The sequence below is a fragment of the Hydra vulgaris genome, chromosome 10 (assembly GCF_038396675.1).
Source record: "Hydra vulgaris chromosome 10, alternate assembly HydraT2T_AEP".
In the NCBI taxonomy this organism is placed as follows: domain Eukaryota; kingdom Metazoa; phylum Cnidaria; class Hydrozoa; order Anthoathecata; family Hydridae; genus Hydra; species Hydra vulgaris.
The window spans coordinates 8,346,135-8,365,500 of record NC_088929.1 but is presented as its reverse complement, the minus strand read 5'-3'; the positions used below and the strand labels follow the sequence as shown (position 1 = coordinate 8,365,500).

Sequence of the window (19,366 nt, the reverse complement as noted above, 5' to 3'; positions counted from 1 at the left end):
TTTAAATAAATCACAAGGGCAACCTCCATAATAGACAAAATGAATTTTTAAAATGAGTGTTAATGTAAAACATTTTCCCACGTATTTTTATGTATAATAAAAACGTAAATAACTTATTTTTTAATTTTTATAAATTTTTAGACATGTTTGGGTACTGTAAAAATGGGTAGTTTTACATAAAAACCATAATATTAGATAAACTTGTGTAAATGAAAAATTAAAAAAAAACATGGTAGCAACTTATTTGGGTGTAGATAGACATGGTAGCAACTTATTTGGGTGTAGATATTTGGGTGTAGATAGACAAAAAAATTTTAGATATTTTTGTGTTTAAGTTTAAAAAAAACAATTAAAATTTTAGCCTAAAAAAAAATTAATATAAAAAAATTAAAATAATAAACGTAAACAAAACTAAAACTTTCCGCTGAGAAGTTTAAATTTACGTTCTCTTATTTTTAATGACGCATTTCTTTGTAAACCTACAAAAAAATAGCATCTTTAAAGCGGTTTATTTGTGTTGATTTTTCAAACTTAATTTTTAAATAAGATAGCAACCAGTTAACTAATACCAAAACTTGCTACTCTGTAACTTTCTCCAGTTTTGTATTGCCTTTTATTTTATAGCATTTTTTTTAGTTTCTAAACCCAGAAACTTAATTTATGTTTTTATAAGCTGACACTTAAATTTATTGCAATAAACCAACAACACTTTAATATTTAACTATTTAAATTCTCTACAAAATAAAAATTTACTTCTCAATAATCATTACTCAAGAAACGATTATTACAAAAGTAAATCTTGTTGGCCAAAAGTACATTCTAAATGCATAAGAAATGAAGAAAATTTTTTAGCTTTTTTAAAATAAGGTATGTTGACCTTTTAAACTTTATGTTGATAGAAGCAAAGTCAGCTTCAGCTTTGAACCTAAAAACTGTAAAAAAATAAAATATGAAAATACTGTAGGCTCAGTTATAGACAATCTATTTATTCAATTAAAAAAACACACATTTACTTAGAGCCAAATCTAAGCAAGGTATTAACTTATTCATAGCAAGCATAGTGCTCTAAAGTTTATATATATATATATATATATATATATATATATATATATATATATATATATATATATATATATATTAATTATCTGCTGTTCTCTTGGATTTTTTCACTAGAAAATTAACAAATTAAAATGTTTTATTATTTATTTACAGTTTATTTACCATTTTTAAGTATTTTACTATAATTTAAAATAAAAAATATTAAAGTTAAAAAAGTTCTTTTTGCATAGCGATTCATTTAGTTTTGAATGTATTTATATATTTTACTATTAAATTATGGTTCGCTTACATATTTATGGTTCACTTACATATTTATGGTGTGTTTGCATATTTATGGCTACTTTACTATTATTTAAAAATTTAAATTTTAGTCTTCGCATAGTGAAGCTATAGTTATAAAAAATGTTGAAGAGAAACAAATATTATTAATGAATAATACTGATAATATTGAATATATTTTAAAGCAAGCAAATGTTTTTTATAAAGCAAAAATATAAATGCTAGTGTTATTTTTTTGATTACTAATGTTTCATTGTTATAATAATTAATAATTATTTGTTAATATAATTATTTTAATAACAAGTAACATAATTGTTACTTGTTATTAAAATAATTATAATTGAAAATAATTATTATTACTTAATACTAAGCTATAAATAATTATTACTTCACATGTTTTGCTGAAATAATTAAAATGAACACAAAATTTAACAACTTAAGAATATTAAGGCATAATATAAATAAAAATAACAATATTAAAAAATATTATTTAAATACTCTTTTAAATTTATTAGAATATGTTTACTTTTTAATAGTAAACTTTATTAAGTTAAAAAAGCATCATTCATTCATCATTCATGAAGATTTAGGACATATATTGCAAATATTTTTCTCAGCATACAGGCATCAAATAAGAATAATTTTTTTAAATGTGTAGTGATTATTGGAAAAAAACAGTTGGTGTCATTACATGATGGTTGTTATAACACTTTTGAGTTTAATAATTCATTGTTTTGCAAATTATTCTTATTATGATGATTTATAAAAAAATTTAAATTTTTCTACCTCTAAAGGTGTTTTAGCATAAGTCTTTTCTTTTTTGGGCATTTTTTTTATTCTTATTATGATGATTTATAAAAAAAATTTAAAAAAATTTAATTTTTTCTACCTCTAAAGGTGTTTTAGCATAAGTCTTTTCTTTTTTGGGCATTTTTTTTCCTTGGTCTTTTAATATTCTTTTTTCATCTTTTAATTTCTCTTTCAATTCCTTTTGTTCTCTCTTACTTTTTGGTATTGGTTCAGACAGATATTGAGGATCTCGTTCTAAATAACTTAAATAATAGTAGTGCTTTCGAAATGCTCTATCAAGAAAGTGAAACTGTTCTATAGCTTCCATTGCTATTTGGGGCATTTTTTCTATCATTAAGGATAAACAGGGTGTTCCACTTGAATCATAAACACCAGCCGGAGCTCCTTGTTCAATAAGAAAGCGTGCAGCATCGGCACGAGCTATGAAAAAATATTATAAGCATCAGAAATATTTGTAATATTAGTAGAGTGAATAATATTTAAGAACCTTAAGCACATATTATACATACTTCATACATACTTATGTGTAGTACATAATATATATATACATAAACACTCATTGGCATTACACACAAAAAAGAGGCAATGATGTACTATGGTTCATAGGAACTAATATGAATTTCCATGTAAAATTGTGTATTGAAGTATTGTAACAACTGATTAAGCTAGAAACCAATTAGTTACAATTTTAGTGATTATGTTTAAAATTATGTACACATATGCCTAAAAACGCAAACAAAAAAAACAAAGCAACAAAAAAGTGATAGAAAGGTAATGCTACAAGAAGGCCTATCAACTTCTTTGAAACTTCTTTAACTTCCTTGCCTACAAAGCACTTGCTAAATATTGGTCATGTAACTAGATGCATATTGTTTGTTACTTCAGTTAAAGTTTAACAAATAAAGCCAATCAAGACTTGGTTGTGCTAAAGACAGCTTCTAACAATGTAAAAAGTAAGACAGTTTCTAACAATGTAAAAAGCAATAGGAAAGATGGACCTTGTAATGCTGTAAAAAAAATTCTGCTTGCTTTGGAGTATTGTAAATATAGATATCCTGCAATTTTATAAATTTCTTTGCTGCAAAAAACATACTGAATGTCTGTGAATTTAAAAGCAATATAAAGCTGTTGGTAAGGAAAAAATGCCTTAAATGAAACCTAACACATCTGAAAAGAGAAAATTTAAATTTCTAATAATGACTAAAGAACTCTTGTATATAAGATCTCAAAAGTTTGAGCACACCGCAAATTTCCATGCCAAAAGATTGTTAGACAATCTTGGAAGGTTTTAACTTTAAATATTAAAGGCTAGAACAAAAAAAGTTTGTCAGTGTTACTTTTGACAAGGAGTTAAAGGCAATAATTTGCTATAAGTGAAACATAAGTATTTTCATACTTTAAATAACAAAAAGTTAGTTTAGAATACAACTTTTTATAAATAGTATACCAGTTTCTGCAGCGACAAATAAAGGAGTTCTTCGTTTATAGTCTCTATCATTAATGAAGGCACCAAGTCTCAGCATTGTCTTTAATGAAGCTGCAGCATTGTTCTTAGCTGCATAATGCATAGGTGTCTGAAGCTCACCATAAGTTTTTGCTCCCAAATTTGCTATAAAAAAAATTTATTAACTGAATTAAATGACTATAGCTATAACTAATTTTTTTTTTAATTTTTAATGTTTTATTGCAAAAATTTATAATCATTTAAAGAATAGAAATTAATTAATGCTACAGTAATTTTTATTTGTTACAATTAGTAAAAAAAAATGTACACAGTGTACAAATGTACACAGTGTACAAATGTACACTGTGTACTGTCTAAACAGTAAACAAACAAACATTATAGCATTCATACTAAAAAAATTATATTTAATTATTTAAAAACTTATTTCTTTATAAATTAAATACATTAACTGCAAACCTTGTTTGTCATCAAGAACACACCTTAGACTCAAATTTTTATTTTTGATAATAGTGAGGTGAAACATTAAATTAAACAAAATAAAACTTACATCCCATCACAACATTTTATCACAAGTTTTATTGGAAAAATTTTGTTTATACTTTTCTTTGATACTTAAATACTGCTAACCAACTGCCTCAAATATGCCCTAATAAAAACATCTATTACTTTTAGAACTTTTATTGTCATTGCAGTTTATTGCACCACAGTTTTTGTGAAGTGATTTTATATTTATAATAAGTTGATTTTGATTGGGTGGCTATATAGTCTTGTTTGGTGAAACAAGATTGTATTTAAAATTGGAAAATATTTTTTTCCAACTTGTGTTATAACTAACGGCTACTGTGTGCTTTAATGGACAGTTTTAATTTGACAATTCTATTATATAATTAGACATTGTTTGTTAGCCTTATTGGAATGCACTATTCAGATTTGCTATTGAACATTAATGTCTTAGTGGAGTGCACGGTATTGATTTTCACAAAAAATAAAATTCACTTTAAATCAAAAAAAGTTAAATGCCTCTTTAGCATTTGCCCAGTGTCTTGTAGACTAATCTTGAAAAAAAAAGAATGTTTGTCTCAATCTTGAACATTAATTCTTGTTGTCTTAAACTTGTACTTATATATATACTTATATAAAGTCTTGAACTTTGTACTTATATACATACATTCATACATACATACATGCATGCATACATACATACATACATACATACATACATACATACATACATACATACATACATACATACATACATACATACATACATACATACATACATACATACATACATACATACATACATACATACATACATACATACATACATACATACATACATACATACATACATACATACATACATACATACATACATACATACATACATACATACATACATACATACAGACATACATACATTTATACATACAAAATCTTGTATTTTATTTTAAAAATTAGGCTCCAGAGACTACTGGAGAATCTTTAACAGTCTATAATAAGGGCAAATCTATCATTCCTTTTCTCTTGCATGGTTCAGATTTTGTTACCTCGCCTAAAGATAAAGCTGAATTGTTTGCTAAGAACTTTTCATCAATCTTATCTCTTGATTCCACCAATCACATCCTACCTGATATAGCCGACAAACAGGTTGATCCATTGCTTGACATTCATATCACTCCAGCTTCAGTATCTAGAGTAACTTCCTGCTTAGACTCTTCTACAGCTTGTGGTCCGAACAATATACCTGTTATAGTCTTACAAAAATGTTCTCCAGAACTGCTGCCTATACTTTCAAAATTATTTAACAAGTGCTTATCAGAGTCTTGCTTTCCAGCCTGCTGGAAAACAAGACTTTGATAAGCACTTAATCTGACTTCCTAACTACCATCCAATTAGTCTTCATCCTATCTTAAGAGGGGTTTTTGAGTCTTGAGTTTATATATTTATATATATATAATATATTATATAATATACATACTATATATATATTAGACCATTACAAAATTGTATATAAAAAAAATAATTTTTGAACTTTATTTGAGCTACCCTTTGATTTGATGTGGTTTGTGGTCAGGAAAATTAGTTCAAAATTGCAAACTTAAATAATGTGTTTTAGGGACAGCTCAATTAACTTTATTTTATAACAGGTCCTTATTATTTTGAAAAAAGAAGTTTTTTCAAAAGTATGTCATGTGTTGGGTCTTAAAAGTAGCAAAATTATATAGAGATTTCTATATAATTTTGTATTTTTTTTTTTTTTTAATTTAATTTTTAAAATTGTAGTATGAACATGATAATTTCATACTACAATTATTATTTTAGATTTAATTGCACAAAAACTATGGTTTTTCAATTAGAAACAAAAAAAGTACATTTTTACAAGTTTTAATAAAAATAAAAATTTTTTAATTTATATTTTATAAAACAATAATTATTTTTGAAATTTATATATTATTTTGCTTCTTTTGAGTACCAGGTTGACCTACTTTTAAAGAACTTTTTTTTTTATTTTAGGACCCCATTGAAAAGTAAACTTAATTGAGCTGTTACTAAATATTGGAATAATGTTTTGAAACTTTAATGATTTACTTTTTTTCATCAATTAACAACATTTAAACATCTAGCCACTTAATAATTAAAAAAAAAATTTTTTGAACTGTTCTAATATATATATATATATATATATATATATATATAAATATATATATATATATATATATATATATATATATATATATATATATATATATATATATATATATATATATATATATATATATATATATATATATATATATATATATATATATATATATATAGTGTGTCAGGGGCTATTCTAAATCGTTTCGACAATGTTGACCTTTTTTCTTTTTTTTTATATACAGCAAATATTGTTTTTTTTGCAATAAAACACGTTTATTCAGCAATATTTCTGCTCAACTTTGCCAGGACAGGGGGTACCACCATCCAAGTTTAAAAATAATGATATTATGAGTTTTTGTAGTAGAAATACACTGTACACATTTCACTTACAAAACTTGCATTTTTCATACATGCGTGCTGACAAAATAACAACAACAACAACAACAGCAACAACAACAACAACAACAACAACAACAACAACAACAACAAGATATTTATTTTTCTTTTTAAATCATACAATAATATTATAATAATAATAAATATAATAATAATAAAATTTTCATAACTCTGTTGATTGTAGTAAGTAAAAATAATTGCTTAATAAAAAAAAAAAGTATGTATATAAAAAAAAAAATAATATAAAATAATATAATAAATTAATTATAGTATAGTAATATAGTAAATTAATTATAAGTATTTAATAATAATAACTAAATGATTGATAAGGATGGCACCACTCAAACAGAATTCTGATCAAAGGAGTGACGTCAGTTTTTAAATATAATATGATTAATAATAAGCATACGCACATAGAACATAACTAAGTAAACATTTAAAAATCATACTTTGATAATAATAATAAAAAATAAACAATCAAGAAGTTAATGATAATAGTTGTAGTAATTATAATTAAGAAAATATTTTAAATATTAAGTGAAAATCATGTCAATAAGTAAGAATAAAATTGTTCTCAGAATTTTTTAAAATTGATTTTGTCTTAAATTAAGAAAAGTCGATAAAGGTGTTCGAAGTTGTAGTTTTTTGAACTAATTCGCTATGCACACAAGACTCTAGTTCCATTCACAAATGCTCTGATAGACAAAGAATGTTTACCATATTATGTTATTATGGTTAATTTAACTTTTTTTGGTTTATTGAATAAATAAATCTTAAAATGATACATCAATGTTACAAATTTTAATGACATAAAATAAACTTACTTATAAATAGGGATGGCAAAAATCCCGGAAATTTTCAATCCCGGGACTTTGAGATTGAAAAAGTTGTCCCCAGAAAATCCCGGTATATCCCAAGATTGAATAGAAAAAAACACAATTGTAGAAAGAGAAATATAAGAAGAACTAACGTTTTAAGTACTTATCAAATACTTAAAAGTGATTAATTTAACTATGATATAAATAAAGTACTTCATTCGTTAATGAACCTAAGTAATTTAAATTATAAAACAATACTTTAAAATGATAACACAGTATAAATAAGAATAATAACTAAAAATAGTATGAACACGCATGAATATACATGACTTATATTTGTTTTTGAAAATACTACCCTAAAAAAAGTGTCAATCATTTCATCGCTTAATCATATTTGATTTTTTGAACATAAAAAGTGAGAATGCTTTTTTGGAATTCATACTTGTTGGCCGTATAGATAATATATAATCATAATTTTTTTAAGGTGATCTAATTATAAGCTACTACTTTCAAATAACAGTATTTCTTTTTTAATTTTATAAGTTATTTTTTACCTTAATATTTTGTGTTCGTATTGCTGCCAATCTTTTTTCCATCGCTTCATTTAGTTTGTTCATTTTGATTGTTTTGACATTATTCTACTTAAGTCTGCTGCTGTTATTATATTTGCCGAGTATAAATACTTTATAAGGTTTATCATAATTTTTTTATTTTTGATACTTGTATTTGGTAGAAAAACTTCTGGAATTTTTTATAAAGTAACCTGGCCATGAAGATATACTAAACTCCTTAATGGTGTTCTCCACTCTTAAATTTGGTGACTTAAAGCATTATACGATTGTTTTCTGATTTCAGATTATTGTTCATTTATTTTTGTCAACATAAACTTTTATGCATTGTCAGAAGAAATTAAAGTTGCATCTTGTCGACAAAGTGCTACGACCATGGTAGGGATGGCGATCCCAGAATCCTGAATCCCAGGATTTCTGGATTCCGGGATTGCCATCCCTACTTAGAAATAGAACAAATTCAAATAAAATTAAAAAATAGAAACATTAATTTTTATACGAACATATTAAACAAAATTAGTAGCTTTTTAAGTAATTTAACTGTTCTTTTACATATTATCATCATCATTGTTGTCATCGTCATAATCATCATCATCATTATTTAAGCATCCTTGATTTATTGCCTGCTTATTCATGATCATAAGCATATTTCTTTTAATCATGAAAGATGCATTTTGTGCTGTTTTAAGTGGAGATAAATCTATAAACTTGGTCTAGACATACCTTTTCCTTATAGTTTTTTCTGATCCACCAGCTGATCCAACTGTATTTTCAAGATAACAAAACTTACCAACATACTCTGTCTTTCCACTGCTTATTTTATTCTCTTTTTGACTTGATATTCAGCAAAAACACATTTTCTATACTCAAAACCAACCATCTCTTGTGAAACAATTGATTACAAACTGTACACACAATAGCATTTGTTTTAACTCCATATAAGCACTTTCTAGTAATTTCTACTTGCTCTTTCTTGACTTTACAACGCATAAGATTTGTCATGTTTTTTTTTTTCAAATTTTTTCATATTTATCTTTCTAAAACTGAAATCATAGTACTAATTCTTCTTCTGTCTCTGCAATCAAGCATAAATCATCTGCACAAAACAACTTTTGTTGCTAAACAATACTGAGCTTTATAGAGAGCTTCTGAAACAATAATGCGCATCTTTACTTTAAAATTACAACTTTTTTCATCTTTTGTTTTGATTGCTGTTGTAACATTTTTATACACGGCAATAATAACTGCTACCACAACTCAGCAATTTTGCATTGGTCAAACTTCTTTATTCAGATTTTAGTTTAGATTAACAATTATAAGTGTAATTCAAAAAATGAATTGATAAAAAAGTAAAAAAGTTGATATAAAAGACCAGAAAAGTTAAAAAAAAAAAAAGCATTTTTTGAGCCAAAATTAAAAACAAAGCTCTTTTTCAGACTTTTTTAACATGATTTTTTTTAAGAAGGTTACATTTTAAAAAGTTTGTTATAAAATCTCTATAAAAATGTAACTTCTCCCAACATTTAAACAATTTATTCAAAAATTATTGATGGTAATTATTTGCACTATTTTCACTTGACAGAACAAATTTGTGCTAAAAATATTTTATTCAAGAAAATATATAGTGGTGTTTAATTGATCCCCAATATTATTAAAATAAAAAATCTTTCTATTGACTCTATTACATCAATGTATCTTAGAATTACAGAAAGTTGATCTGTGTGATATATTGGGGGTTGAATCAAGAGAAATTCTAAAGTATTTTGATTTTTTCACATTAATAAAAGCAAAAGATTTGATTCAGAAAAAAGACATGTTGCAATAAAAGATATCATGGCTATTATAGCGGCTTTTTTTTAATAAAAAATAAAACAAGATAATAATAAAAATAATTAAAAAATCTTTAAAAGCTTTAAAACTTTTTAAGACATAAATTTAATAAACTAAAAGATTTTATGGTAAAGATTGGTACAATTCTTTTATGAAAAAGCATCTTGCACCAGGTTTGTTGCAGTCAGAACCTACATCAGTTGCTAAAACGTGAGGTTTCAACAGCACAGCTCTTGGTTGTTATTTATGACAAGCTACAATATATTCTGGATTTATATTTTCACTTCAAGCCAATGATATTTACAAATAATTCCTTTGTGATATACAAATAGGTGTTTGTAATATTTCCTTAAACTAACTAGTAAAAAGTAGAATAAACTAAGGACTAAATAGTAGAATATAATTATTATTAAAACCAAATCAATAGTTAGCAAACAAATCTTTGTAACAGCTGGAAAATTTTACTGGCAAATTATTTAACCATTTTTTGCAAGTTTTGCGGTATTAAAAAATAAGTTTCTTAATACTTATTATTTAACAGTTTAACGAGGATTAACGAGGTTTAGGTTAAGGAGGATTAGATTAAGTACCTCTTTGAAATAATCTTTACCATTTAATCTTTGTTCCAATTATTTAGGAGTTATTTTATTTCATTTTAATTCCAGAAGTTATTTTATTTCTATATAATTATATTGCAAAAATTCTACATCCCCTAAAGCTTGTCATCTGTATCAGCATATTGACCATCAGTGTATTTGCCCTCTGAACAGCTGATTTTGCTTTTCTACGATTTATCAGCAACATTAAACTATTAACTTTATGTACTACAATTAAACTCTTCATTTAGCTACTTTTTATAAAGTATTTTTCCCATCTAGCTTTTTAATGCAACCAAAAATACAGACATGTCTATTTTTTTCCTAACCATTTGCTTTAGAACTGTGAACATTTTTCTATATCTAGCATCTCACCTAATATCTGTTCATACAATTAAGCTTTGTATACAGCTGGTTTTGCCTAATGTTTAACAAAGCAATACAAGAGCATACCTTCTTCTTTCTCAGACTTTTCACATTTAATACATTTTCTTTCTGCAATGATGGTGCAATAAATGAAGATTTAGCTTGACTACAAAATACTTATGACAAAATCCATAATAATATCACTTAATTAGATACTCTACAGTTAGGTTTACCTCTTATACAAATATGAGGTTAACATAGCTGTAAAATTGAAAATATAAAACCACTTAATGTATATGCAATTAGTAAATGTAACTTTTTTCTTTTTTAATGTTTACTGTTCATAGTTCTATATTTGTGTTGTTGACAAGACAAGTTTTCATAACTCTATGTTCTTATTTAAATATGGCATTATAAAAGAGCTAATGCAACTTTTTATAGCTGGATGTTCTTTCTGACACTTACCTGTTTTGCAGATCAATACTGAGTATTTTTAATTATCTACTTTCACTAAAACGATTACTTTTTAGGATTTACAAGTTTCCTCCACACATACCTATAATTAAATTGAGGGTTTTACATCAGAGTTTCCTTTTACTTGGTAAGTTTCCTTCACTATAGCTAAAGAGTCTCACCTACTCTAACTAAGTATTAGTTTAACATTATGATTATAAGCTCTTCTGAATTGGGACCAGAATGCTCAGGATTTTCATCTATTTATAAAAAGTGTTCTGATCAAGTCATATTTTACAAAACAACTGATATGCACTTACACTTATGTGTTACAAAAGATTAATATATATTTTGTACACAATATTAAAGCAGCATTGCATTATTTTAACTTTTTCTTTTATTATTGTTATTTATTCTAGGTGCCCCAAGAAGTCCTTACGGTCTTATCACAAAGCACCGCGGAAGAGCATTTGAAAGGAAGTTCACCACTCCTTCTTTACCGATTTTATAAAACTTGTCCAGAGGTGGCGTTAAACCACAGATCTCTTGCTTCTCAGGCAAGTGTGTCAACCACTTCGCTACAGCAGCCTATTGATGCAGTGATAGTGATATAGTTCACAAGTAACTTCATCTATAGCAAAATAAAAAAAGAAGAAGATAAAACCTTTTAGATTTAAATGAGCGAGATTCCCCAGACTCTTTTTGCAAGCAAATGTAATAATAATTAATATCATGAAAAACTAAAGCAAAGATCTTTAAAATAAATTAAAGGAAAATGCTATTAAAATCAATTCAAAAAGTCTTCTTAGTTTGAGCACTAGCTTTGTTGAAAAGTCCGAATATTACACATAACTTTAATAAAACAGATAATTTATTTAAATAATTCTTTTAATAAAAATTTTTTATAAATTGATCTGTAAATTTCTGTGCACTTAATGATTGGTTGATTTAATTTTTAAATATTATAACTAGTGTAATTTATTTTTGATTTTTTGATATTTAAATACTTTAGTAAGCCAAAGAGAATTCAAGTTTTTTTGGACTTTTTATTTTTGTTGAAGTCTCTTCACAAATAGGAAAGCTAGCATCATAATTGAAATATTGTTGAATATTGAAAATGTTTAAAAAAAAGTTTTTGTAAATGATGTTTGATTGCTGCTCCGCCTTTGGCTCTGATGCAATAATGTTAAAAAATAAATACCACACAATCCATTAACAACTTCTAACTAGTGTTAAAAAAAAAATTCTTCATAAATCTTATAAATGCAAGTTCAGACATTGCAAGAATTATATTTTCATTATACATTTTCTATAAAAGACTAGCTTATTGCAGGTGCACATAAGTAATTAAACAATATTAAAAAAAAAAAATACTCCATAGGAGAAGGTTAGACATTTTTTTTTAACTGATTCACTCCAAACAAAGCTGCAAGCAACTACTGTTAAAGTTATGAGTTACCAGAAAAAAACTATTAAAAAACAAGAAAAAAGTTGACAGAAAAATTAGAAAATTGAAAATTGTATGAGTCAAGAAAACTTGAAGAGGGGAGAGATCTCCATATCATTAATGTGCAAGGAAAAAGAAAATAGAAAAGATGAATAAAAAAATAATAAAAATAAGAAAAGATGAATAAAGGCTTTTAAACCATGATGGGCAAATACAATAATAGGATGTAACTTTGCTGAATGATGATTCAAGCAAAAAATGAGTTTTGGTTGATGGAATCTTGTTCCATCAACCGATGATGATAACTTATTTAAGCAGCAACCATGATTGTTTTTGTAAAAAAGAGAATAAGATGCAACCTTAAACAATGAGATAGTGGTCCAAGTTTGACAGAAACAGCTGGTTTAACTACACTTACAACATATTATTAGACTTTGTTAAGAAGAAAAAGGGTACCTTTAAAAGAACCAGCCCAAACATGACAACAGTAAAGTATGCAGGGACCAATAAGAGATTTGTAGAAAGGTAGAGAATGGAATTGGAATGACTAACTTTCCAATTCCATTCTCTACCTTTGGATTGTATATATAGCTTCCATGAAAGGTCAGTAGTGAATGATCTTTAGAGAAGACGTAAAGTAGATGTCTTAGTTAGAGAACTGTCATGCATTTATATTGGAGTATCAACAGTATTGCAACAATTGGTTAAATAACTGAGTTTAAAAATAAGTGAATTCTACTGGACTTAAAACCAACAAGTCATTCCAAGCCCCAAGCTGTTACATAAAAGAAATCAGATTAAAAATTGACTGCCTGTATTAAGCAATCAAAAAGTGATGGTTTTTTGTCAAGACAGGAGTATATAGTTGTGCCATTAGCAAATAAACCCACTTTAGATGTAATATTGTCAGGATATATTTATTAATAAAGATGATAAATAATATAGAACCAAGGATAAAACCTTGTTGTACCCTAGAAGTTATTGGAAATGAAGAAGAGTGTTGACCTTTGAGGATGACTTTGATACTATGGTTAGAAAAGAATGATTTAATTATCTCAAAAATTTACTTAGATACTCCATATAAAGTGATTTTATGGAGAAGACCAGTATGCCGCACTTAATTGAAACCTTTGATGTATCAAGAATCTCTAGGGCTAAGGTTATTGTTGTAACAATTGCCCTCTATGTTAGAACCACCATTATGTGGTAACAGTTATAACAAAGTGTTATAACAATCTGTTATAACACTTTGTTATAACTGGTAACAGTTATAACAGAGTGTTATAATTGTTGTAACAGAGACTCCAATATTTTTAGTAATTTTTGAACTTTATTTTAAAAAATAACAATTCCAGGACATTTCAGAACATCTTTGAAAAAAATTCAGTCTATCGAGATATTTTAGGACATTTCAGAACATTAGTAAAAATCTATTTCAAACTTAAACTATGTTTAGTGGGTTCAAAGTTTAGGACTAGTAGAAAAATCTGAGTTCAATTATTATTAAAATCTTTATTCAACCCTGCCCATTTGAAACTAAAAAAAAGGAAGGAAAACCATATCAGGAGCGAATTAAGAAAATTGACTGAAAATCAATATATTGCAACAACAACAAAAAATAGTATAGATTAACAATAACTAGATTAACTCAAAAAACCTTTTTAATATCTGTTCTTTATTTTGTTCGAATGTTTAAATGATTTTTAAAATGTTTTAACTAATTAAAAACATTTTAAAAAAACCATTTGATTCATATATTAAAATAAATTTTAAATACCCAATCTTTTTGACATTGACAAGAAGTTTTATTTAAATGTAACTTATCAAAAGTGAAATGTCTACGCTATTTTTTGAAAATAAACAATAATGATTTTAAAATATCTATCTAAGTATATTTTTTACCCTTTAAATAGCACAAAGGATTTTAAAAATTTAACTCCAAAGTAGATCAAATAAATCATTGATTTCAATATGGCTAAATAACACCAGACATTTTTACAATACAATAAATAAATTTTAGAAAATAAATTTTTGATTTAAAATATATATATTTCTAAATTTAATGTCACTTTTGAGCAAAATTATTTTTGCCATTTTTGGATCTAACACTCTGAAATTTTCATCGAATATTCATTATCCCAAGCTTATTGTAATAATTATTTTAATGTGCCTCACCATGCAATAGAATAAACAAGGGATATGTGACACGTAATTTTTAATGTCTATTGTCATGTCAAATCTATTGATTATAAATAGCCACCGGCATTTATGATATATTTTGTTCTATTGGATATGCATCATACATATGCAGAACACAAAAAAGACATAGCATATACATTCTAGTTATTCTTGGTCTGGTGTCCAGCAGACATATACTTTATAAATAGCTAAACATAAATATTCTTCTGTGCATATGTTTGCACAACAAAAATATATGACATAAAATGTGTGTATTATAGGTTTCACACCAAGTATTTAAATTGAAAAAAAAATTTTCAGTATTTATATAAAACTAAATATAAATATTAAATTGAACATTTTACATATTATTATAAAGAACTCAAGGAATAATATTATATTATTATTTAAAAAGACACATTTTTTGCTGCTATCAAAATAACAATAAAACATGTGTTAATCCTTCTTTGATTCTGGAATTCGCCTCATAAAAGTGATGAAGGGGTCTAAAACTTGATGACTATGCTAAACCTTTTTTTTTTTTACTTTAAAGCCTCATTCATCACTTTTTTCATTGACTCACTTTTTAAAATCAAATTATTTTTAAATTAGTTAAACACAATAAATTAAAATGTTTTATTAAAAAAAAAATTTCAGCTGAGATAAAAGGTTTCAGGTATAACTATCTCATTATGCCCTACTGTCCTAATATGCCCCATTCTACCCTAAAACTATAAAAAATAAAATACTTTTTTTGTTTGTTAAAAAACTGCTTTCTACATAATTTTACGTACAATTTTACAATTCTTTTTCATAAAAATTTTCACATAATAAAATAAATATTTATAAAACAAGAATTTAGAAAAAAAAAATTAATATTAGGATTCAACAAAAATCTTGATTCCTGGAAGAACCTAGAAACTAGTTTAAAAAAAAAAGAGAAAAAAGCAAAGTTATTTTTTATTACTATAACTATTATTATATTAAAAGACAACGATTAGAAATACAGACAAACAAAAAAATTTTAAATAAGCAAATCTAATTTTAAAAATTGTCTAAACCGTTCCACCCTAGTGTGTACGTATATAATAACCTGCTTTAAATAAACAAAAAATATATATGTGCACTATACATACATACATACATACATACATACATATATATATATATATATATATATATATATATATATATATATATATATAAATATGGTAGTATCATGTTAACCATACCTGTTTCTTTGCACAGTGGCCTTATTTATCAAACTTTGTGTTTCAGAGTTATAGAGCAAATATATTACTGTATCTACTTTAAAAATATAAAGTTTTTTAACAAAATATATATTTATAACTTACCCCCATTACACACAAGAAATTCAACCATGTCATCATAATCTACAGCAGCTGCTAAATGTAAAACAGTACGACCAGTTTTATCAGCTTTATTTACATCTGCACCATGTTGAATAGCAAATTTTGCAACATCTGGATGCCAACCACGAGCAATTTCATGCAAAATTGTTTGTCCATGTTTATCAGAAAAATTAATATCAGCACCATTTTGTAGTAAAGAGTCAACAAAGTTTAAATCAATTGTTTCATTATCATCTTTGGACTTAGCTAATTTTGAAAAATAAACAACTAATGCTCTACAACTAGCAAGTGAGTCACCTTTATCATTAGTTTTACTTTTGACTTTTCTATAAGGGTCTTCTACTAATTGAGAGTTCCGATTATCTTCAAACTCTAAATCTTCTACATCAGAATCTAGTGTTCCATAAGTGGCTTTGGAAACGCTTTTTTTTAAGGCATCTGCATCTTCTATAGGAGCAGGGCCTTTTCTGTGAATATTTGTTTTTTCAACTCTTCGAGTAGAATTAAAATTTTTCCATTTTGAATTTACTTCAGATTTTAAGTTTTGAGGCAATGGTCCTCCACTGAATTCGACATTTGTTGCTAAAGTGATGTCACTTACAGAATCCATTTCTGGATGACTTAATAATTTCTGGTATGCTGACATTGTGGCAATGTAAATTATTAAATGATGTAATTAAAATATTGAAATTTGTTTTTAACATCTAATATTACCCTCAATATTTTATAGAACACCCATAACATATTGTTAAACATCAGTTGCTTCTGAATATTAGTACATATTAGTATATTAATAATTCTGTACACAAGTTTATATTAGTAATTAGTTTTATATTATTAATAATATTTCAATTGTGTAGCAATCTTTTATAAGATTGTTGCACAGCAATATAAATACGCATGTACATATGTATTCAAAAAAAATATTTACAATGTTATTACACAAAACAATGCGATCAAATAATAAATATATTTTTAATATATGTTAAACAGCTAAAAAAAGTTTTAATAAAGCGACAGTTTTGACAAAATGAGTTGATTTCAATTTTCGTAACAGCTTTTTTCTTTTTCTCTTTTTTTCTTTTTTCTTTAAAAAAAACTTAAACGTTGTTAAAATTTGTTAAATCTTGAAAAAAAGGATATCGCATTTTTGAAAGTTAAAAAATGTGTTTTCCTGTTTATTTGTTTCATCGTTTAATTTTTGAAAGAGTTGATAATTGACACTATTGTCAGTGGGATGGAAACACTTACAGTGAAATGTATCAACTTAATTAATTTTTATTTCTTTGATTGTTAAAATTGTTTGAGAACGACCAATTAATTTTTGTGCTTACACTAAGCACCGGCGAATAGTTTTTTCATTGAAACGAATAGCAAAATTTTGCTCTTCGTTTCAAAATACTATTCAAAATAGTAAACAAATAGTACGCTATTAATAGCGTACTATTTGTTTACTATTTTGTTAAACGAATGTACTACTCGTCAAGCCATAGTCATATTATTTATCGAGGGTGGAAACGTTTTCTTATAACGTAACTCTAACGTAGCCTATTTTAGAGTGCATCAAATAGTATTCACTGTTTTTCGCTATGGTTAAGTTGCATATAACTGCGTTTCTTTTCGAAATTGTGTTTGTTTTGGTTATTCAGTTTCAAGAAATTATTTTGGATTGCATATATATTTTGTATTCCGAATAAAAATGATGAATGTGGCATAAAATTAAAGACATCAACAGTTAATAAATGTAGTTACGTGACAGAGTTTGCAGTGGTTTGAATATGCTACATAAAAATATGTTATAGATGCAAATGTTTAATCGACAGTATATCTAGATGGATGTTTATCTCGCATGTTTAGCAGCTAGCAAATACGCTCGTGATACAACTTATACATATTAGAACTAAAACTAATTGTAGAATAAGAGGTACCAAAACATTCCCACTAACAAACCATAATAGAATATTTTATTTAGTAATTGAGAGGGATACATGTTTAAACTTTATAATATCAATGATATTATGTCATTGATAAAACTGGTACCAGTCAGATAAACCAAAGACGTAAAACAAGATTAGGAAGTAAAATAATCAAGGAAGTAAAATAATCTTATTTTACATCCTTGGATAAACAAAGTCAAGATTTGCTACTTCAAAACTTTAAAGAAAAGTACAATAATGCAAAACTAACACTTAAATATACTTTCTTCACTTTGGTTCGGATAAACTAAATTTGGTTATCTAATATTTGAACTAAAATTGAGGTCTGCTTTCAATAAATAGAGCAACTCAAGAAATAAATTTCAATTGAATAGCAACAGCTAAAACAGCGAATTTATTCAAATTATCAGTCTACGCCATAAAATATCATTTAACTATTATTTGATGCACTCTCAGTAGAATGGTTCTAAAAACAACTTTTTTCAAAAATGACTGCTGGCGCCCCCTGAATATATTGTATATAATGAAAAAATGCTGGATTTAAAAAAATTTTGATTAAAAAATATTTCAAAGGGTTGTTACCGACCCTCGAACATTTAATAGGTCCCTATTATTATTTAAAAAAAAAATTATTCAAAAGTATGTTATATTGGGTCTTAAACGAAGCAAAATTATATTAAAATTTCAAAAACAATTATTATTTTGTAATTAAATTTTTATTTTAGATTTTAGTGAACAGAAAACTACGTTTTTTAACTAAAATCGTAAAATAGGGAATCTAACAAGATTTTTTTTAACGATGTTTTTTTATAAAATGAATATTATTTATGAAATTTTTATATAATTTTGCTTCGTTTGAGACCCAACATGACCAACTTTTTTTTTTAATAATATTAGGGACCTATTTAATGTTCGAGGGTTGGTAGCAACCCCTTTAAATATTTTTTATTCAATATTTTTTAAATGTGGCATTTTTTTATTATATACAACGTATTCAGGTGGTGCCAGCAGTCATTTTTAAAAAAAGTTATTTTTAGAATCACCCTAACTCTCAGTCCGGTCACCACATAAAGTTAAAGTTATTTTACAAAATCTATAGACAACAGCCCGAGTTTTCAGACTAGTTTAAGTACTATGACGATGG

At 25.9% G+C, this 19,366-nt stretch overlaps 1 protein-coding gene across 1 annotated transcript in view; it reads right to left on the bottom strand.

Annotated features, from left to right (window-relative positions):
* LOC100211734 (uncharacterized) overlaps positions 1-17,660 on the bottom strand; it is a 39,640-nt gene extending 21,980 nt beyond the window's left edge. Inside the window, exons 1-3 of the mRNA XM_065807198.1 lie at positions 16,268-17,660; positions 3,596-3,757; positions 2,228-2,568 (exon numbers count right to left, since the gene is read on the bottom strand). Coding sequence (XP_065663270.1) covers positions 2,228-2,568; positions 3,596-3,757; positions 16,268-16,931 — 1,167 coding nt within the window. The 5' untranslated portion in view covers positions 16,932-17,660. The remainder of the gene's footprint in view (positions 1-2,227; positions 2,569-3,595; positions 3,758-16,267) is intronic.
* Positions 17,661-19,366: the final 1,706 nt, after the last annotated feature.